General features: G+C 40.9%; 1 protein-coding gene across 4 annotated transcripts in view; it reads right to left on the reverse strand.

Moving 5' to 3' along the window:
- LOC106589750 (mitogen-activated protein kinase kinase kinase 4) overlaps positions 1-21,163 on the reverse strand; it is a 101,825-nt gene extending 80,662 nt beyond the window's left edge. For 2 of the 4 annotated variants that reach the window (XM_014180062.2, XM_014180061.2), the window contains exon 1: positions 20,899-21,163. In XM_014180062.2, coding sequence (XP_014035537.1) covers positions 20,899-20,930 — 32 coding nt within the window. In that variant the 5' untranslated portion in view covers positions 20,931-21,163. The other 2 variants (XM_014180063.2, XM_014180064.2) reach the window with 2 other exon arrangements.
- Between the last annotated feature and the right edge of the window lie 2,758 nt (positions 21,164-23,921).

A 23,921-nucleotide genomic window follows, 5' to 3' on the forward strand; every position in this document is an offset into this window, starting at 1 on the left:
ACCGTGTCTCGCCACCTTGGCCTGGATGAGGGCACGGTTCTTGGCAGTCTGGCCAAGTACACTTCCAAGCAAGGGCTTTGGGATGGAGATACAGTATGGAAGTCATGCCAACCTATCTCATCAGCCACCTGGTGGAAGGGACTTTGTGGATCTGAGGCTCTTTCCCCTGTTGCCTCCATCATCCTCCAAATCCCACCAACATCAGCCGCCTCAGAGCGCAACTGGTCCTTGTTTGGGAACACACACAAACACAACAAGCTGACCAAAACAAGGGTTGAAAAATTGGTGGCCATCCAGAGAAATTTGAGGCTTTTTGAGCCTGACAACGAGCCATCCTCAACAAGGTTGGGAAGTGACAGTGAAGATGTTCAAGAGGTGGACATTGAGGTCCAGGGAGAAGACATGGAAGCCTGAGAGGAAGACAACCAAAGCTTTAGTTTCTAGACTATCATCTTACAGACTTATATTGAAAATGTTTTTAGGAGATGCGATGGAACAATATTAATTTGCATATATTTCCATAAATTAAATTAACCACCTGGGGCCTGAATGAGGAGCAGCAACTGTGCGTAACGATAACGGTGCAAATGTGTTGAAGGCCATCGCATTGAATGTCTGGACTAGATTTAAAAATCAGTAGGTTGTGTGTTACATGTTAAGGCACTTCGACTTATAATTACACTATTATAATCTTCCGATTCCATCTGCAGCCTATGGCTGCCTGAATAAATATTTAACTTGGGTCATTTAATAACTCAATGGTAAAATAGGAAAATGAATGTTTGTTCATATGTAGGCGTAATAATCCTAGCATCATATGTATAACAATGTTGGAAAATATGTTGCATTTGGTTTTATATGTATTAATTCATATTATTATCTTCTTTTAGAAGTGGTGTTCTCTACCCTAACACGTGTTTTAACCATGTCTGATGGAATTACCAAGTTCTCACCCACGTGTTTGAAAATCGAAATTCATAATTGCATTTGCAATATCTCACCCTCCCCCCAAAAATTAGTAGGGATGAACGATATATCGGAATTGCCTGATATTAGCTGAAAATGCCAACATCGGTATCGGCCCGATGTCTAGTTTAACGGCAATGTTAAAAACAGATTTCAAAACTACTGTGCATACCTATATAATGTAGGTACATGACGTGACAATGCCACGGAAAATTGTGCTACACGTGCAACACAGCATTCCTAACAATGTCTGCTGTGTGGATCAAGAAGTCAAGTCGAGCCGTCATTTGAAAGAGTAAGAAAATTTCAGCGAGACAACTCAAAAAGGTGAAATCCATTAAAGCCAAGATAATGGAATTCATTGCACTTGACAATGAACCGTTATCTGTCGTGGATGACGATGGCTTTCGCTGACTGGTCGGGCACCAGTACACACTACCAAGTGTGCTATTTTTCAGATGTTGCCCTACCGGAGTTACACAGTAATAGCATCACTGCTATTAGCATCACGACATACATACCATGGAACGCCGTTTGGGTCTTTCCATCTCAAAAAGATACAGTAGTACTGTCAAAGCTGTACAAAAAAAGTGGGCAAACAAGCAAACACCGACCACAAACGATGTCTTTACAATACCGCGTTGGAAATAAAGCATCATTTGTTCGACCGCAACTTCTGGGATAGCTGGCTCCAATACAACCAGCCTGGGGAAGAACATTGTTTGCATCCATGAGCTAGCTAGCTCTTTTTTTTAATGACCAGCATCATTGCATATGTATCGATTAATCATTGTGACATATGAAATACGAGTTAGTGTAATCAATGTGTAATAATTACATAAAAAAAAAATGTATAAACGTGTTAAATTATTATATTCAGGTACTGATTGGTCAAAGTGTTATTTGACGTGCATCTTTTTTGACACGCAAAGACCCAAATGGCGTTCCATAGAAATCCTGGTTGAGAATGAAACGACTGAACAAATGAACAACTTAACAGCACAGCAAGTAAGTGAAAGAAATACGTTTTGATTATGTTTTACTGGTAAGGGGGACATACGTAAATGCTAACAAAATAACTTTTTGGTCAGTGCGGTGTGTGTGTAACCTTTAACTAGGCAAGCCAAATTCTTATTATTACAATGACGGCCCGGACGACGCTGGGCCTATTGTGCGCCGCCCTATGAGACTCCCACTCACGGCCGGATGTGATACAGTCTGGATTCGAACCAGGGACTGTAGTGACGCCTCTTGCAGTGAGATGCCGTGTCCGTGTGTGTGTTAACTATTTAACTGTACTAGAACGCTTAAAAAGGGTGCAAAAATGTTCAATATCGGTTATTAGCATCGTATTTTTGGCAAGGAAAATATTGGATATCGGTATCGGCCAAAAATGTCATATAGGTGCATCACTAATAATTAGCAATTAGATATTGTCCAAATCGTGCAGCCCTAATCTGTATCACACCTTTGATGCATATTCATGGAATTACACAGTAATTTAAAACTAACAGGACAAGGACAGTGAGAATTTCATATAACTCAGAATGTAATTTCATGGGATATCTGTGGACAGTGTAGAGCATATACATTTTTAATACAATATCGTGTCGCATAGTTTTGACAATATAGCAATATTATTTTTGCGCTAGTTGGCTATAACTGCACCAAAATGTCAGTATTTTTTTCTTCATTAGGTTATTCTCCTCATCTTTAAATTCGGGAGCCAATTTGTTTTCATCACTTTTATTTTTAATGACTGATCAGAACTCTTTTTCATGGCTTTCTTGTCCCTCTGCAGCAGACATAAAGGGAGCAATATGTTTGGAACATCAAAACGCAATGAAAAGGTCACAGTATCGAATTGCAATACATAAAATAATCACAATACATAGTGTTAGCACTTAAGTACCATTATCATATCGTATCGTAAGGTCCATGGCAATTCCAAGCCCTATTGACAGAGTGGTGCCGCTTTCTCGCTACAACTTGAGGATTTGCATGTTGTGGTGGTCGTCTGCAAAACTATTTCCGTGGGTCACACGAGCTGAATTAAATGTAAAAGGATTAGAAAATAAAAAGCTTGAGCTACACTCAGTGTATGTATGTGTCTGAGTTAATGTGTTCCCTCTACCTAGGTTTAGTATGCGTCTGAGTTAATGTGTTCCCTCTACCGAGGTTTAGTATGTGTGAGTTAATGTGTTCCCTCTACCTAGGTTTCGTATGTGTCTGGGAGTTAATGCTAGGGGTTGTAGCCAAATTAAGCTTGCAAGGGTGTGTACACTTTTCTCAGTGTATGTCATACGTATGGCGTGTGTGTGTTTAAATAAGGTGCAGCAGTGCTAGGCAGTCCAGACTGCGATGACTAAAACCCTCAGGAATGACAGACCGAGGAACAGGTGACGTCACCACTTGTTTATTTGGTTGCTATGAGACGCAACAACTGCCCCAACTGTCGTAGGCGCATAAATTCCGCTCCCGAGCAGTCACCCCCTCTTCTCTTCCATCCCTTCTCTCTGCAGCATGCTCTCGCCGCTCCAACCTACTTATTGGAAGAAGAAAAAAAACCTGCTGTGCCTCATGTTGACAGATTGTAGTTGGTGTAAACCACCCAAAGGGGCTACATTTAGTAGAGTTGGTGGGATTGTGGCTCAGGTTATTCTAGAACAGGTATTCCTTAACTGGGGTACGTGTGCCAAATAAAAATGTGATTCACTTTTTTTTATTAAAAACCTTTTCTTCACATTTTCAAACGGTACATTTATATTTTTCCAATGGGGCTATACATTTGGGTGAGTTTCCCCCCCCTCGCCTGAGTAGCCTAGTTTCACTGCCAAAAATCGAATTAAACCATCTAGTGTTCAGCGAAATAACAAAGTCAAAATACAGGTAGCCTAGTCAAACAATTAACATCCAATCATATTAACCGTTACCTTCTCGTGGGAAATCTTCACTCCGGCGCAGACATTTACAAACAAAACATGACAATTTGAAAAATAAGCCACATTTTTAAACAAGAATTAAGACGACTTTTGAGTAGTAAGACATGAATAATAGCAACAGATACCATTAACTTCTTTGGGATCTGGGGACAGTATTGAGTAGCTTGGATGAATAAGGTGCCCAGAGTAAACTGCCTGCTACTCAGGCCCAAAAGCTAGAATATGCATATAATTAGTAGATTTGGATAGAAAACACTCTGAAGTTTCTAAAACTGTTTGAATGATGTCTGTGAGTATAACAGAACTCATATGGGAGGCAGAAACCTGAGAAAAATCCAACCAGGAACTGGGATATCTGAGGTTTGTAGTTTTTCAAGTGATTGCCTATCCAATATACAGTGTCTGTGGGGTCATTTTGCACTTCCTAAGGCTTCCACTAGATGTCAACAATCTTTAGAACGTCATTTCATCCTTCTACTGTGAAGGGGGAGAGAATAAGAGCTGTTTGAACAAGGTGTCTGGCAGAATGCCATGAGCTAAATCACGTGCGCGGCCGTCAGCTGCGTTCCCTTTCATTTCTAAAGACAAAGGAATTTTCCTGTTGGAATATTATTGAAGAGTTATGATAAAAACATCCTAAAGATTGATTCTATACATCGTTTGACATGTTTCTACAAACTGTTATGGAACTTTTTTTGGCTTTTCTTGACTTAGTGCATGCGCCTTGTGCATTTGGAATAATGAACTGAACGCGCGAACAAAAAGGAGGTATTTCGACATAAAGATTAACTTTATCGAGCAAAACAAACATTTATTGTGGAACTGGGATTCCTGGGAGTGCATTCCGATGAAGATCAAAGGTAAGTGAATATTTAAAACACTATTTCTGACTTTTGTTGACTCCACAACATGGCGGGTATCTGTATGGCTTGTTTTGGTAGCTGAGCACTTAGATTATCGCAAGGTGTGCTTTCGCCGTGAAGCTTTTGAAATCTGACACAGCGGTTGCATTAAGGTGAAGTTTATCTATAATCCTATGCATAACACTTGTATCTTTCATCAAAGTTTATGATGAGTATTTCTGTAAATTGATGTGGCTCTCTGCAAAAATCACTGGGTGTTTTGTAGGCAAAACATTACTGAACATAACATTGCCGCGATAACTGAGATTTTTGGATATAAATATGAACTTTATCGAACAAAACATACATGTATTGTGTAACATGAAGTCCTATGAGTGCCATCTGATAAAGATCAAAGGTTAGTGATTCATTTTCTCTATTTCTGCTTTTTGTGACTCCTCTCTTTGACTGGAAAATGGCTGTGTTTTTTGTGACTAGGCGCTGACCTAACATAATCGTATGGTGTGCTTTCACCATAAAGCCTTTTTGAAATCAGACACTGTGGCTGGATTAACAAGAAGTGCATCTTTAAAATGGTGTATAATACTTGTATGTTTAAGGAACTTTAATTATGAGATTTCTGTTGTTTTGAATTTGGCGCCCTGCAATTTCACTGGCTGTTGTCGAGGTGGGACGCCTCCCAGAAAGGTTAATAAGAAGGGGCTAGAAGAGTCTTATATATGGTGAGCTACCGAGTGCCTAGGATAGGAAAGTCCCATACTATTGTGGGGGACTTAATTATTCCTGCTGCCGCGCATATGGCTGGGACAATGCTGGGGGAAAAGGCCCCAAAAAACTATACAAACAATGCCTTCATCAAACAACACTTTCACGACGCATCAGTGACATGGCAGGAGTTGTTTTGAAACAGTTACTGCTTTGCATACAAGCCAGTGAATTCTATGCGTTACAGCTGGATGAGTAAACAGACTTGGAGGACCTGGCACAGCTCCTGGTTTACGTCCGTTACGATTATGGGGGGTCAATTAAGGAAGACATCCTCTTCTGCAAACCACTGAAAACCAGGACAACATGAGAGGATATTTTTAAAGTACTGGACAGCTTTGTGACATCAAATAGACTTTGGTGGTCAAGATGTGTTGGTATCTGTACTGACGGCGCAAAAGCCATGACAGAGAGACATAGTGTAGTGGTAACGCCCATTCAAGCAGTTGCTCCTGACGCCACTTGGGTACACTGCAACATCCACCGAGAGCCTGTGATGCCAAGGGAATGCCTGACAGCTTGAAAGACGTTTTGGACACTACAGTGAAAATGGTTAACTTTGTTAGCCTCTCTATGGTCGGCGGGACGAAATCGTCCCACCTACTCAACAGCTAGTTGAATCCCGTGGCGCGTTATTCAAATACCTTACAAATGCTATTACTTCAATTTCTCAAACATATGACTATTTTACACCATTTTAAAGACAAGACTCTCGTTAATCTAACCACACTGTCCGATTTCAAAAAGGCTTTACAACGAAAGCAAAACATTAGATTATGTCAGCAGAGTACCCAGCCAGAAATAATCAGACACCCATTTTTCAAGCTAGCATATAATGTCACATAAACCCAAACCACAGCTAAATGCAGCACTAACCTTTGATGATCTTCATCAGACGACAATCCTAGGACATTATGTTATACAATACATGCATGTTTTGTTCAATCAAGTTCATATTTATATCAAAAACCAGCTTTTTACATTAGCATGTGAGGTTCAGAACTAGCATACTAGCAAACTTCCGGTGAATTTATAAAATTACTCACGATAAACGTTCACAAAAAGCATAACAAATATTTTAAGAATTATAGATACAGAACTCCTCTATGCACTCGATATGTCCGATTTTAAAATAGCTTTTCGGTGAAAGCAAATTTTGCAATATTCTGAGTAGATAGCCCGGCATCACAGGGCTAGCTATTTAGACACCCACCAAGTTTAGCCCTGACCAGTCAGATTTACTATAAGAAAAATGTTATTACCTTTGCTGTTCTTCGTCAGACTGCACTCCCAGGACTTCTACTTCAATAACAAATGTTGGTTTGGTTCAAAATAATCCATAGTTATGTTCAAATATCCTCTGTTTTGTTCGTGCATTCAAGACACTATCCGAATGGTAAAGAAGGGCACGACGCATTTCGTGACAAAAAAAAATAAAAATAAAATCGAAATATTCCATTACCGTACTTCGAAGCATGTCAACCGCTGTTTAAAATCAATTTTTATGCCATTTTTCTCGTAAAAAAAGCAATAATATTCCGACCGGGAAAGCGTGTTTACGTTCAAAGACGAAAGAAAATAAAACATGGGGTCGACTCGTGCACGAGCCTCAGTCTGATGGTACTCTGACCGGCCACTATCCAAACGCGCTAATGTTTTTCAGCCAGAGGCTGGAATTACATCATTCAGCTTTTTCCCGGGTTCTGAGAGCCTATGGGAGCCGTAGGAAGTGTCACGTTACAGCAAAGATCCTCAGTCTTCAATAAACAGAGCCAAGAAGAACAAGAACTTGTCAGACAGGCCACTTCCTGTAAGGAATCTTCTCAGGTTTTTGCCTGCCATATGAGTTCTGTTATACTCACAGACACCATTCAAACAGTTTTAGAAACTTTAGGGTGTTTTCTATCCAAAGCCAATAATTATATGCATATTCTAGTTACTGGGCAGGAGTAGTAACCAGATTTAAATCGGGTACGTTTTTTATCCGGCCATGCAAATACTGCCCCCTATCCCCAACAGGTTAAAGCAAGGCCCCTATTTTCTGCATTATGCAATGATATGGGCAGCGACCATGTAACGCTTTAACATACAGAAGTGGGCAGGTTATCAAGGAGTAAAGTATTATTTTTTTGAGAGACGAGCTTAAAGTTTTTCCTGACCATCATTTTCACTTGTCTGACCGCTTGCATGATGACGAGTTTCTCACACAACTGTTTTTAACTCACCTGAATGATCTGAAACTAAGATTACAGGGACTCTGCAACTATATTCAATATGCGGTAGAAAATTGAGGCAAAGAAATTGGAGCTCTTTTCTGCCTGCATTAACCAGGACAACACACAGGTCTTTCCATCATTGCATGATTTTTTGTGTGCAAATGAACTCAAGCTTACAGACAATGTCAAATGTTATATAGTGAAGCACCTGAGTGAGTTGGTGTGCAATTACGCAGGTACTTTCCTGAAACGGATGACACAAACAACTGGATTCGTTATGCCTTTCACGCCTTGCCTCCAGTCCACTTACCGATATCTGAACAAGAGAGCCTCATCAAATTTGCAACAAGCGGTTCTGTTAAAATTTAATTTAAAATCAGAAGCCACTGCCAGATAACAGCGCGATTTGCAAAGGCAGGGTAAGACACTGATGCCCTTTGCAACCACGTACCTATGTGAGAGTGGATTCTCGGTCCTCACTAGCATGAAAACACAAATACAGGCACAGACTGTGTGGAAATTGATTTAAGACTGAGACTCTCTCCAATACAACCCAACATTGCGGAGTTATGTGCATAATTTCAAGCACACCCTTCTCATTAACCTGTGGTGAGTTATTCACCATTTTTGATGAACAAATGAGCTTTTATATGTAAGATGGATAAATAAAAGAGCAAAATGATTGATTATTATTTGTGCCCTGATCCTATGAGAGCTCTTTGTCACTTCCCAAGAGCCAGGTTGTGAAAAAAACGAATTCTTAGGTTTAATAAATGTATTGTAGTGTGTGGGGCAGGCTTAAAATGGCAAAAAAACATTTGAGTGCGCTGACCCTGGTGCTGGAGGGGGTACACAGCTGGAGGTTGAATGTTTGAAAGGGTACGGGACTATAAAATGTTTGAGGACCACTGTAGAAAGTATCATTGAAATCTGGCAACAGTACACTGCCTGGACAGATTGATAAGGGTTGCTGACTCTGGCCTCGGCGGAGCACCCGCTGCAGTGTGTGTCAGGGTTTCCGTTATGAAAATGTGGGGCTGGACATTTGACATGCAGCATTTTAAAACCTGTTAGGGCTAGGGGGCAGTATTGACACGGCTGGATAAAAAACATACCCGATTTAATCTGGTTACCACTCCTACCCAGTAACTAGAATATGCATATACTTATTACATATGGATAGAAAACACCCTAAAGTTTCTAAAACTGTTTGAATGGTGTCTGTGAGTATAACAGAACTCATATGGCAGGTCAAAACCTGAGAGATTCCTTTACAGGAAGTGGCCTGTCTGACCATTTCTTGAACTTCTTTTCCATCTCTATCTTTTACTAAGGATCTCTGCTCTAACGTGACACTTCCCACGTCTTCCATAGGCTCTCAGAGCCCGGGAAAAAACAGAATGTCGTCATTCCAGCCCCAGGCTGAAACACATTATCGCCTTTCTCAAGTGGCCGATCAAAGGACTCTGGGCTTATGCGCGTGACCCGACCGCCCCCGCCTTTGTGATTTTTTTCCTCTGTTTGCCGAAAAGGAGATTCCCTGTCGGAATATTATCGCTTTTCTACGAGAAAAATGGCGTAAAAATTGATTTTAAACAGCGGTTGACATGCTTCGAAGTACGGTAATGGAATATTTAGAATTTTATTGTCACGAATTGCGCCATGCGCGCGACACTTCTTTACTATTTCGGATAGTGTCTGGAACGCACGAACAAAACGCCGCTATTCGGATATAACGATGGATTATTTTGGACCAAACCAACATTTGTTATTGAAGTAGCAGTCCTGGGTGTGCATTCTGACGAAGACAACAAAAGGTAATCAAACTTTTATAATAGTAAATATGATTATGGTGAGTGCTAAACTTGCCGGGTGTCTAAATAGCGAGCCCGTGATGCCTGGGCTATGTACTTAGAATATTGCAAAATGTGCTTTCACCAAAAAGCTATTTTAAAATCGGACATATCGAGTGCATAGAGGAGGTCTGTATCTATAATTCTTAAAATAATTATGCTTTTTGTGAACGTTTATCGTGAGTAATTTAGTAAAAATGTTTGCGGGGGGTATGCTAGTTCTGAACGTCACATGCTAATGTAATAAGCTGGGTTTTGATATAAATATGAACTTGATTGAACAAAACATGCATGTATTGTATAACATAATGTCCTAGGGTTGTCATCTGATGAAGATCATCAAAGGTGAGTGCTGCATTTAGCTGTCTTCTGGGTTTTGGTGACATTATATGCTGGCTTGAAAAATGGGTGTCTGATTATTTCTGGCTTGGTACTCTGCTGACATAATCTAATGTTTTGCTTTCGTTGTAAAGCCTTTTTGAAATCGGACAGTGTGGTTAGATTAACGAGAGTCTTGTCTTTAAATAGCTGTAAAATAGTCATATGCTCGAGAAATTGAAGTAATAGCATTTTTAAGGTTTTGAAAATCGCGCCACAGGCTGCAAGTGGCTGTTACGTAGGTGGGACGCAAGCGTCCCACCTAGCCCATAGAGGTTAAATTTACCAGACATTTGAGCAATTTACCAGACCAATATGCATTGGGTGCGTAACCTGATTAGGGCATCTACCCATAGTGCTCAGAATGACATAAATCACATTTAGATTACGGTAATTCATATTAAGAACCATCGGCGTTGAGGAATGGCCTACAGACTACATCAGATACATTCTTCTCTTTGCACAGGAAAAACACATTTCATGCAATTCTATTCTACTACACTTTATGGCTGGAGACATTAAACAGAATACTTCTTAAATAGGACAAATTACAGGTTAGCCTACTCTGCCGACACTGACAAACAGATCAATAAAAATGACGTCCATATAAATTGGCCTATGAGAAGGGGTGACAAATACAATATGACGTTCATCTAAGCTGGAGGAGGAAATTGTCCAAAAACAAAACGTATTAGCACTGACCGGGGACATAGCTGATGCTCTCCACTGGTGCCAGTAAGATACTGTAGGCTAAAGGCCTAGTGTTGATCGCTCAATTAAATTGAGAATTTTGATAATGAAAATACTCATGTCTTTTAGTTGTCTTCTCTTTACAGCAATAGCCATTTGCTTTCCAAACTGTTTTCCGGGATTGAGTTTTGAAATATTGTGATATGCCTGGCTAGGCCACTACTTTTCACAGACAAATCACAACTCAACAAGCATCTGTTTGGTGCACCCGCTGCCTTTCCTTTCCGACTGTAGGCAATGCGATTTAAAACAATCCACAACTTATTTATTTTGAAGTTATGGGAAGCTAATGACCAGCTGTGGCAAAATCAGGCTTTAGTAGCCTATTTTGACAGATTGTATTTATTTCTGTATAGACAGGAGTAGGCTAATTAGGCTATATTATTTTGGCAATATAAATTCACTTAGAAAAAGCTTAGCTTAGCCTTATGGACACGCCGCCTATGAGCCCATGTCAATCTACTATCCCTCATAGTAGAAAAGTTTACCTATTCTATGAGTCAGCTTGTTGGGAAAGAAATAGCCCAAAAACTCTGGGACAGTTGTGGGAGAATGGGTCCCAAATTCATACCACCGGTAGGCCTAGGCATGCGCCCAATGTGACTGGAGCAAGTTTCCCAAAAGCTGGAGTAGCTCCAATTTCGCTTCAGTACCGCTCCAGTGGCGCCCACCTCACATCATAGCATGCATTTGTTGGCTACTTGTGTGCTGCTATAGCCCCTTGCTTTAGGGACTGTCATGGAGTTCACTAAATATTTTCAGAAAGAAACTGAAAACACAGGTGCAGAAATCAAGGTGACTTACAAAGATGAGGACCAAGAGGGAGTGCAGTAGTGTCCACAACTAAAGAATCCTTGTGGAATCTGAAGATATCCAGAAAGCATGTGCATGTAGTACACATCATGCTAACACAGGAACGAGGTGGGTAGCTAGCCAAGTGTGTCATCGTAGTATTAATATATTTAAAAACAAATCTCTTAAGTTTTGCTCATTTTCGTTCTATTATCTATACAATAAGCTATCATAGATTTTGGCCCAATGGGCCTGACATATGACCTATTTCAAGGAGTTGTCAATTTTTTTAGAGTTATCTTGTCTAAAGACCTTTAGGCCTACCTATAGAAAAATAAAATATGAGTGGCCCGAAGGGTATTTAGCATCCCCTGTTGCTCTGCAAAGTGTGGAGAGGTTATTCTCTGCTGCTGGCCTGCTCTCCAGGTACCATTGCATGAGCCTGAAGCCACACCCTGTCCAAACTCATGTTTCTAAAAGTGAATTCAAAAAAGCCACTATAGACTGACGCCTCGTGTCCACCAGAAGCAACAAACTCATTGTGTTCTGGCGGAAGTCACTCATTGTCAGTGGAGCAGTCCGCAACACTACGTTGGGGGTGCCACACTAGGCTGTGGTGAGTTCTGTGTACCGCATGCGTACAATATTTCAACTCATACATTGCTATACCGTGCGGTGGTACAAATGGAAGTACACAGACTCCAACTAGCCTGCTTTTAGCTAGTTAAAAAGTGAAGCACTTGGGCGTCAAGCACGGAAAATGCTGACTAGACATTTGACAAAACAACGTTTATCGTGAGTAATTTAGCAAACTGTTAGTAAATTCCCCGGAAGTTTGCGGGGGGGTATGCTTTTTCTGAACGTCACATGCTAATGTAAAAAGCTGTTTTTTGATATAAATATGAACTTGATTGAACAGACATGCATGTATTGTATAACATAATGTCCTAGGTGTGTCATCTGATGAAGATCATAAAAGGTTAGTGCTGCATTTAGCTGTGGTTTGGGTTTTTGTGACATTATATGCTAGCTTGAAAAATGGGTGTCTGATTATTTCTGGCTGGGCACTCTCCTGACATAATCTAATGTTTTGCTTTCGTTGTAAAGCCTTTTTGAAATCGGACAGTGTGGTTAGATTAAGGAGAGTCTTGTCTTTAAATAGCTGTAAAATAGTCATATGTTTGAGAAATTGAAGTAATAGTATTTCAAACGATTCAAAAATCGCGCCACTGAATTCAGGTGGCTGTTACGTAGGTGGGACGAATTCGTCCCGCCTTGCCCATAGAGGTTAACTGAGTAATTTCAGATAAGATCCATTACTATGCCAGAGCATAGGCTACATCTTTTAAAAGACTGAAGGGTGCAATTGAGCTTTTCTTTTTTATTCTATGCAAGTCATCTATGAAATTACGGTTCCTGTGTTGCATGCATCTGTAGCTCCTCAACATCCTTCTCTGTAAGACCAGCAGAATGACAGCAGAATCCGAACCAAAAGGAAAATACAACAAAAAGAAAACAGAACAGACCTGACCCCACCCTGCTCAGGAAACAGTGAGAATGTGTGACTGACGCCACCCGGACAGACACATTGGACCCCACACACACAGTGCACAGCACAGGCCCACACCTGTGCATGCATGCAGTACACACACCACAGCATGTTATGATAACATGAAGAATGAACTTGAACCCTGGGCAAAATCATTTTGCAAAAAGGAACAGTCATCATTTGTGTGCTACTTGCTGCGCAATACTTATGACAACACTGAAACAGAACACTGCATCCCCTGAGAGACCAGCTGTTAATCTAGAACAGCACAGCCTGGATTGGAATGCCCTGCCACTGCTTTAGATCCATGGGAGAACAGAGGGTCTAAACTGTGCAACCTCTGGACTCACGTAACACAAAAACAGCAGTACACTTACAACCCAAGTCCATACACAGCTAGGCCTACTCAACATCCTGCAACCACAGCCTTGGCTGACGATACCATAATTAAAGTAAAACTATGAAAAGCTTGCCCTGCACGCTAACACCAACCTGTGCTAGCTTGGGCACAATGTAAACAGACAATCATGTAATGATTATGGTCTGAATAACCTTCCTTCCTGAATCACATGGTGGCATGACACGCAACCAGTCTTTTTCATGCGTGCACAAACAGGTGCTGCAGCTGTTTATGGGAGAGAGACAGATAGGGGTAAAGAGAGAGAGAGAGAGAGAGACAAGAAAGAAAGAAATAGCGAGAGCGAGAAGATGAGAAAAGTTAGAAAAAAATACAAAGTGTCAGCCAAAGTTTAGGAGTGCTAGCCTGGGGGGGGGGGGTTCCAGAGTGTTACAGCCACAGGGGGAATGTGGGTTGCATTAATGAGTTCTAGCCACAGGTTCCTCAGGCTTCGGGCCATGAGGCGACTATCCTCTCCTCTACGCAGGACTACACCACATCCTGAAATCCCTGGAATGCATGCGAGTGTGCCTGAATGTTACTTGCCCAGCCAGAGGACCAAATAGCAAGAAAGCACTGACAAAATATCTGTCCTGTTCGTCCTTGCAATGGTTGGCATGAGAAATTAATAGTGAGTGCTGTGCATGCATATTTAAACATGTTTGCAAATGATCTTGTCTTACACAGTCAGGGACAGGGGTGTTTGTTTGTCTCTCTCCCTCCATGTTCTGCACATGCCGGACAGAGAGGGGGCTGTGTCCCAAATGGCACCCAATTCCCTACATAGTGCACTACTTTTGAACAGGACTTAAACGGAATAGAGTGACATTTCCCCATTTGGGATGCTGCCAGGGACTCTAGAGGGGGGAGGAGAGGGCAGCTTTGTTGGAACTTGGAACTCTACTATTGACAATATGACATCATTGCTATAATATTCAAGCCCAAAGCAATCCCAGTTCCAGCCTTTGAGGTTTTCCCCGCTTCTCCGGAAAAACATTGGTCAAAACCAGAGGGCCCTCCAGTAAGTGCCTTGCCTGCAGGGCATGTTTATGTCTTAGTCCCAAATGTCACCCTATTCCCTATATAGTGCACTTATTTTGACCAGAGTAGTGCACTATAAGGGTAATAGGGAGCTATGTGGGATGCAGCCAATGAGTTAGGACAAAAATACAATGAGCCTGCAGTGCACAAACTGATTCCTGGAAGAGAGGAACTTCAATTTCCCCAGTCCCCACCCATACGCTGCAGCTGCATAACCATGAGCAGGGCGAGTATACCCATTAAGCCCACCAAAATCTGAGTTGACATTTCTTACAAAAATGAGAGCAGTATATGTTAGAAAAGTTATTATAAAATGAAAGATTAATCTTGTGTTTTAATGAGACAAATATTTAAATCTCTTGTGAAGTTATGACTTTACTTACGTGTTTTAATAAGACAAATATTTGATAAATGTGTGAAAAGTCCGAACTGGGCTTAATGGGTACCGACTGTACGCTTTAAGCCCATGGGTGTTCCAAATAAGCCCACCTCTTAAACAATCAATGTTCAAAACTTACAAACTGACACTTCTTACATAAAGTTACATTATATGAATCACCCCTAAAGGTCAAATAAAATGATCATTGCTATTCATCATGAAAGTAGCGCTTAAAACAGGAAGTGTCCAACCGTATCCACAGAGAACAATGTGGACTAGGGCTTTTGTTCTTGCTGACCAGTACACGCCTGATTCAACTAATCAGACTTCAATCAAGACATTAGTCGAATCAGGTGTGTTATTGCTTAGAACACAAACCTGCACCCACACTGGCCCTCTGTAGATAAGAAGCCATGCAACAAAGACCAGAATACAACGGTTTAGGAATTATCTGAAAGCTAATTCACATTTGCAGTACTGCTATTTTCTTGTTAATTAGTTCAACTCATCTTCCTAAAGCGTATCTGAAGACCGTTTCAAATCTCCCGCTCTACCTTGTATTAAATAAAGTACAGGTGGACCAAACAGAATCACCTGGATGAATGAAAGACAACAATATGACAATGCCCCAACCCAAAAGTGCATGAGTAGTCTCCCAATAGTCATCATCTTCTCTCTCTCTCATTTGTTTGCATTTTTATCCACCACCTGTAGGTTTTTGTATCTCTGATATCCCTCAACCCTAACATTCTGCATCAACAACTACCTGTCGGCTCCAAATGTCTTGGAGTATAATTATTCCTAATTGTTTCAAATCTTTGTAAAGGCACCATGGGTAGATGCACAACTGTAGTTTGTTTTAAATCAACTTAAAATTTGAACAAAAATGTATGCTCATGTTCATTGAATATTAGGGATATCAACAAACTATCCCCATGTGTTTCAATGCATACTGGCCTTAACTGGAGCATACTGGCCTTAACTGGAGCATACTGGCCTTAACTGGAGCATACTGGCCTTAACTGGAGCATACTGGCCTTAACTGGAGCATACTGGCCTTAACTGGAGCATACTGGCCTTAACTGGAGCATACTGGCCTTAACTGGAGCATACTGGCCTTAACCTTTTAGGGCTAGGGGGCAGTATTGTCACTTTCGGATGAAATACGTGCCCATATTAAACTGCCTCCTACTCAAACTCAGAAGCTAGGATATGCATATTATTAGTAGATTTGGATAGAAAACACTAAAGTTTCCAAAACTGTTTGAATGTCGTCTGTGAGTATAACAGAACTCAAATGGCAGGCAAAAACCTGAGAGAAATCCAACCAGGAAATGAAAATCTGGTTCCTGTAGTTCTTAAGTCCTTGCCTTTCTGACACACAGTGAGTTAGGACTCAAATAGCACTTCCTAAGGCTTCCACTAGATGTCAACAGTCTTAGAAAGTAGTTTGAGCCGTTTGCGGTAAACACAGGCCGAAGGAGAACGCTGGTAAGCAGGTGCCCTGAATATCACATCAGTTCATAGGGTGCGTTCATGTGAGAAATCCCCTGCGTTTTTCAAGGCAATGCAAACGTCCGGTTGGAATATTACTGAAGTTTCACGTTCTCAAGGCCCTAAAGATTGATGCTATACAACGTTTGACATGTTTGAACGAACGTAAATAGAACTTTTTTTTGACTTTCGTCGTCACATTTTGAGTAGCCTACTGAACGCGCAAACAACATGGAGTTATTTGGACATAAATGATGAACTTTATCGAACAAAACATTTGTTGTGGACCTGGGAATCCTGGAAGTGCCTTCTGATGAAGATTATTAAAGGTAAGTGAATATTTATAATGCTATTTATGCGTTTAGATGACTCCAAGATGGCCGGTGTCTATAATTGCCTGCTGTATTTTTGCAGCTTTGAAATTGGTAACACACACACAATTGTCAATAAGTTAAAACATCTGATTGGCTTAGAATAAAAAAAAGTTGTAGAAAAGCATATGAATTAGTTGAAACGGCAGAAAATGTTTGTTTTCTAGTTTAGTTGAATCCAAAGATGGAAGTGGGCTTAATGGGTACATGGGCTTAATAGGTATGCTTACTCTACATACCAAATGTCACCCTATTCCCTACATTAGTGCACTACTTTTGACTTGACATTTGGAACGCCCCTATAAGAATTTACATCAGTAGCAACTGACAGTCTGACGCAAGCCTGAATGCCAGTCTGTGCCATAATGCCAACTCCTTGTCACTAAAAGGGTGTTTTCACACATGGTCCTCTTTAAAAGAACCGATCGGAGTCCTCTTTAAAGTGAACTCTGGGGAAAAAAGCCTAACCATAAACATCAATGCCTTTCTTAAAATCAATACACAGTAGTATATTTTTTTAAACCTTTATATTTTGGTTAAAATAAATGCATGTTAGCAGGAAATATTAACTAGGGTAATTGTGTCACTTCTCTTGCGTTCAGTGCAAGCAGAGTCAGGGTATATGCAACAGTTTGGACCACCTGGCTCGTTGCGAGCTGTGTTTCTTCCTAGCAAAGACCGTAATTAATTTGCCAGATTTTTACATAATTTTGACATAACATTGAAGGTTGTGCAAAGTAACTGCAATATTTAGACTTAGGGTTGCCACCCGTTCGACAAAATACAGAATGGTTCCGTATTTCACTGAAAGAATAAACGTTTTGTTTTCGAAATGATAGTTCCTGGATTTTACAATATTAAGCAGCTCTCAGCAATGCTTGTTGCACAGTGCTGTTAATGACTACAAGCCTATCAACTCCTGAGATTAGGCTGGCAATAGTAAAGTGCCTATAAGAACATCCAATAGTCAAAGGTATATGAAATACAAATGGTAGAGAGAAATAGTTGACGCGTCATAATTCCTATAATAACTATAACATAAAACTTCTTAACTGGCAATATTGAAGAACTGGGAATGTTGAACCACCAGCTTTCATATGTTCTCAGGTTCTGAGCAAGGAACTTAAACGTTAGCTTTTTTACATGGCACATACTGCACTTTTACTTTCTTCTCCAACACTGTTTTTGTATTATTTAAACCAAATTGAACATGTTTCATTATTTATTTGAAACTAAATAGATTTTATTGATGTATTATATTAAGTTACAATAAAAGGGTTGATTGTTCATTCAGTATTGTCATATAACAAATATATATATAAAAGTCGGACGATTAATTGGTATCAGCTTTTTTTGGTCCTCTAATAATCAGTATCGGCGTTGAAAAATCATAACCGGTTGACTTCTACTCTGGAGCGGGATCGATTTGGAGGTGGGTTACAGGGAAGATATCCTCCTCCCTCATGTGGTACCCTTCCTGCAGGCTCATCCTGACATGACCCTCCAGCATGACAATGCCACCAGCCATACTGCTCGTTCTGTGCGTGACTTCCTGCAAGACAGGAATGTCAGTGTTCTGCCATGGCCAGCGAAGAGCCCGGATCTCAATCCCATTGAGCACGTCTGGGACCTGTTGGATCGGAGGGTGAGGGCTTTGTCCATTTCCCCCCAGAAATGTCCGGGAACTTGCAGGTGCCTTGGTAGAAGAGTGGGGTAACATCTCACTGCAAGAACTGGCAAATCTGGTGCAGTCCACGAAGAGGAGATGCACTGCAGTACTTAATGCAGCTGGTGGCCACACCAGATACTGACTGTTACTTTTGACCCCCACCCCTTTTCTCAGGGACACATTCAATTTCTGTTAGTCACATGTCTGTGGAACTTGTTCAGTTTATGTCTCAGTTGTTGAATCTTATGTTCATACAAATATTTACACATGTTAAGTTTGCTGAAAATAAACGCAGTTGACAGTGAGAGGATGTTTCTTTTTTTGCTGAGTTTACTTGGGAATTTATGTGCATCCTTGACAATCGCTAATCAATATCCAAAAACAGCACTTTTTTCCCCCTGCTAATCTGCACATTATCTTCTCCTTTTGGGACACCAATATGAGGGTTTATGGTAGGGGGAACGGTGTTGCGGTAGTCTAGTGTGGGGGAACAACGACAAGCGAACCTGGGGAGCTTTGTGTTCACGTTGTCCTACAAAAAGGGAACAGGACTGCGGAATTCAAGCAAACAGAAAGACCACCTCTCGAGATAGTTCGGTTCACATTGAGGCTCAAAGTGTTCACACCGCACACAAAAAAAACCAAAAAAACCACACAGTTCACAAAACTTGCCTGAAAGGGACCAAGTGTGAAAACAACCTAATTGTCATGCCATGTTCGGCTTGACAAGGAGTGCAATGGAGTTGGAAAGAGCACAAAGATATGTGGGACCAGGCTAGTCTGACAGCAGCAGTACAGTGACTAGATATTCAAGTCTGTGTTTGTGCTTGCAAAGGAGACTTGGATTGAAAACACAGCCAACCAGTATGATCAAAGTGATGACACAGACAATCAAGAACCACACTAAAGCATTGAACACATTTTTGCACTCTGAACATCATTCTATCCATTTAAATTCAGTCCCCCATGCAGTGTAGGCCAGGCACTCTTGCATGCCTCAAGAGAGAGAGACATAACATTGGATTCCAGAGAATCTGTCGCCAAGAGTCAGGGGCAAACAAACCCAATGACGTCGTGTGGGGTCAAAAGAGATGCACATAGAACAAAAACATTCCACAACATGCATTCCACTGGCAGTAAAATCAACTGGAAGCAATAACTCAGAGGCCGTTTTCCAGTGGAATACAGAGCACACACCGACTGTACATGCAATCCCTGGCTAACAACAAATGGCATCTGAAAAGCTTAAGGCAGAAAACACGTTAACAACATTCTCTCTCCTGAACAAAGAGCAGGCATCATTGTATATCCGGCAATACCAGTCCCCTGTCAACTAGCTCAAGCTTGGAAATAATATTTTTCCCCTTGGTGATTTGCAATGTTTACATGATGATCACCACACATACAACAGCAAGCACGAAATTCATGGGTGTGTAATTTAGCATATAATATAACTGTTCAATCAACCTAAGCAATCAGTGGTCTATTGTAGCTAGTAAGCTAACCATGTTCCACAAAAAGGTTTTGAAATTTCATAACCGTTGCTAGAACGAGATCATGTTCATGTGCCAGTGTTGGCAGCACATAGCTATGTGCTTTTCCTACTGTGCTGAGAACAGTTTTGATTTCTTGGAAAGCTAAATAAGACATTCCAAAACAGTAGTTTCCCTATCTTCTCAGTTCAAGTCATAGCTAACAACACAGCATATCAGCCTAGTCACTGAATTCTTACTTACTTTTTTGGCTGCAAGTACAACACTGTCATAAAATGCATGTCCCCAGCAAATATAACTAGTTATGACGTGGAGCCTAGCGTAGTAAGTTAGCGAACTGCCTATCTAACGTTAACTGGTTAAAGATAGCTTCTATAACTAGCTAGCTAACGTTGGCTAACAATTCAAGAAAATTTATAAAACATGTAACTTAATGTTTCAAATACAGTTATATTGAAGTTCGTGCATACCGTACATGTAGAAAATGTTGAAACAATCCTGACGAACGCTAATAGCTACCAAACTTTGCAAGAAAAATGAGCAATGTTAATTTGCAACTGACAAATCTGAATAAACTCAACGACCCGTTAAAGTAACGTTAGCCACATAGCTAGCCTAGCAAGTTGCTAGGTAGCTGCCTTTCGATGTTGCAAATCGAATGCGAAATCAAAAATAGTTAGTTACCTCTTTCAAAAGGTTAGTATTTCCTCCATCCCTCCAATAATTCCACAACAAATTGAAACACAGTGCAAAGTGATATTTCAGAGAACAGATGTATCTCCCCAAAAACTTTGCAACTTTTAACGCTGCAAAAACGTTGCACCGGCACGCAGACCACTTTGTGACAGTAGTTTGCCTTTAGACGCACAAGCGCGCCAATTGACCCGCGTGGGTTGTCACATTCAGCTCACAAAGTGGCAGCAGGCGAAGCCCCGGCGGTGTAGCTTCTTTTCACGAAGTAGCACTGATTATTCGCCTACCTGATAGGTTCGCTATTATCCGGAGGCTCCATAGCAGGTCGAGGAATGCTCGGTTCTAGTGGTGCATGAGACCACCCATGACCATGCAAGTTTAATAGATGTTTGCACGTTTTCCTTTTGCAAAAGATGGGCGAAAAGTGTCTTTCTGTTAAGATTTTTTTTCGCCTGCAGAATTGGGGCTCGCCCGGGTGTGCGCTGCCGCCATCTTTCCAGCAGGAGGAAGAGTGCTACGGCAACTCGTACAGTTCAGCAGTCAAGTCACACACAGAACAGCAAGACAGATATTTCACCGGATGTGTAAATGGAAGCATCGGTTGGCGTTTCCACTTACTACCAATGGTGATGAGAGGAAGCCCAGTGGTAGAAGATTTTCAAGGGAGATGGATTTTGACCGACATTCTGCAAATGTCCTGATTGATGAAACATTTGCTCTCCGTACAGTTTTCTGTTTCCAAAACTAGAATCTGCAACAAACAGAGTGGACTGTGTTTTGTAGACTTTACCCTTTGCCAAAGTTAACACAAACATTTCTTATTGCATACGCGCACTTCACAAAACAGGCGTCCCCTAACGGAATTATGCAAATAAATGCCAGAACACGCTAATAGGATCTCAACAGCTCGTGAGCTCCTTGCTTGTTCTACCCACTATGCTTAATTTGCTCCCATTGGAAACGATAGGCTCTGGTCTATCTTGGGTTATTTATAAAAAATCTTTGACAAAGTGGTGACGATGCTTCTTCTTCGAGGTTTAATGGCAGACTACACCCTACTGGTGTATTGTCGCCACCTACTGTACAGTGAAGTTAAACAAAAATTCCATTGCGGGAAAGTAAAAAAATAAGTAGTTCATAGTTCAAATCAAATTGTATTTGTCACATGCTTAGTAAACAACAGGTGTTGACTGAAATACTTATAGGCCCTTCCCATCAACACAAGCTCAGGTGCCTGTGAGGGCAGAGCATTCATCGACAGGATTCCTTGTAGTGCCTCCGAGTCCCAAAAAACTTTCAGCCGCACTCTCTGTTTGCGCCGTGCAGTTGATAACCAAAGCAATAATCTCTACAAAGTCCACCTTCTTAACATGCAACATGTCAGGATCCTCTGACAAGCAATAATCTCTACAAAGTCCACCTTCTTAACATGCAACATGTCAGGATCCTCTGTTGACAAGTAATAATCTCTTCAAAGTCCACCTTCTTAACATGCAACATGTCAGGATCCTCTGTTGACAAGCAATAATCTCTACAAAGTCCACCTTCTTAACATGCAACATGTCAGGATCCTCTGTTGACAAGTAATAATCTCTACAAAGTCCACCTTCTTAATATGCAACATGTCAGGATCCTCTGTTGACAAGCAATAATCTCTACAAAGTCCACCTTCTTAACGTGCAACATGTCAGGATCCTCTGTTGACAAGTAATAATCTCTACAAAGTCCACCTTCTTAACATGCAACATGTCAGGATCCTCTGTTGACAAGTAATAATCTCTACAAAGTCCACCTTCTTAACATGCAACATGTCAGGATCCTCTGTTGACAAGTAATAATCTCTACAAAGTCCACCTTCTTAACATGCAACATATCAGGATCCTCTGTTGACAAGTAATAATCTCTACAAAGTCCACCTTCTTAACATGCAACATGTCAGGATCCTCTGTTGACAAGTAATAATCTCTACAAAGTCCACCTTCTTAACATGCAACATGTCAGGATCCTCTGTTGACAAGTAATAATCTCTACAAAGTCCACCTTCTTAACATGCAACATGTCAGGATCCTCTGTTGACAAGCAATAATCTCTACAAAGTCCACCTTCTTAACATGCAACATGTCAGGATCCTCTGTTGACAAGTAATAATCTCTACAAAGTCCACCTTCTTAACATGCAACATGTCAGGATCCTCTGTTGACAAGCAATAATCTCTACAAAGTCCACCTTCTTAACATGCAACATGTCAGGATCCTCTGTTGACAAGCAATAATCTCTACAAAGTCCACCTTCTTAACATGCAACATGTCAGGATCCTATGTTGACAAGTAATAATCTCTGGTGTCCAGTGGCGGATTTAGCATCTTGCCAGGGGCGGCATGGGGCGCCCCCACACAAAAAAAAATCGTAATGGTGATATTTGCGCGATCGGTTTTCTATCGCTCATTTGCACATCACGTCAATGATATCATGTCACCATGTGGGACTGTGGGTCAATTAACCTTGTCGCAGTGGGCGCCCTGATTCTAGTTTGTGAGCTAGGCAGGCTACTGTCTAGGAAGGTCTCCCTGTCAGAAGTACGAGATGGCGGGGGTAGTCCGAGGTAGGGGGAGCGGGGGATCTATCAAATAGCGCACCTCTAACTTTGTACTGTACTAATGCAATTAGTCAAATCAGCCACACTACGAAATGCTTTCAAATAAACCACAATTCATTCATTATACTGTGAATATATAGTTTCACACACATATTGTATAATTTTTTTCTGGTGTGTGCGAAATTGTTAAGAATAATCTAAAACCAGTCTGCACACCACCAAGGTGAATTGGTTTAGTCTTGACTCTTGGTTGACAGTGTTGGGGGATGGGTAATGTAGTGATGCTCGATGCCAAATCAACACAAATGGATAAGAAAAGGTCTAAGCCATCAAGTGCCCAGTTTAAGAAAAAGAGGAGAGAAGAAGAGGAGAAACAAGCAAAAGATAAAAGTATGCAGCTATGTCATCTCTTTATGAGTATAATATTATGCATGTAATAAAATAGGCTAGTATAACACTTATGTTTGTTAGCCTATGTTGCTATGTTGCTTGCTATGCTATTACACATAGGGCGACGACAATATTCAGTTTTCTGTCCAACTAGCTTACATAACATTGGATATAATTTCACACAGTTTCATCATGATAATGTGTGTAGCCTGCAGCAAAATGATTCCAACCTAACTAGCACATTATTGATTTGGTTAACTTTCATTGAGGTGACATCATAAAGGTTTTTTGTGATTGTATTGATTAGGTCCTGAGCTCAATAAG

This window comes from Salmo salar, chromosome ssa28, assembly GCF_905237065.1.
Source record: "Salmo salar chromosome ssa28, Ssal_v3.1, whole genome shotgun sequence".
Classification (NCBI taxonomy): Eukaryota; Metazoa; Chordata; class Actinopteri; order Salmoniformes; family Salmonidae; genus Salmo; species Salmo salar.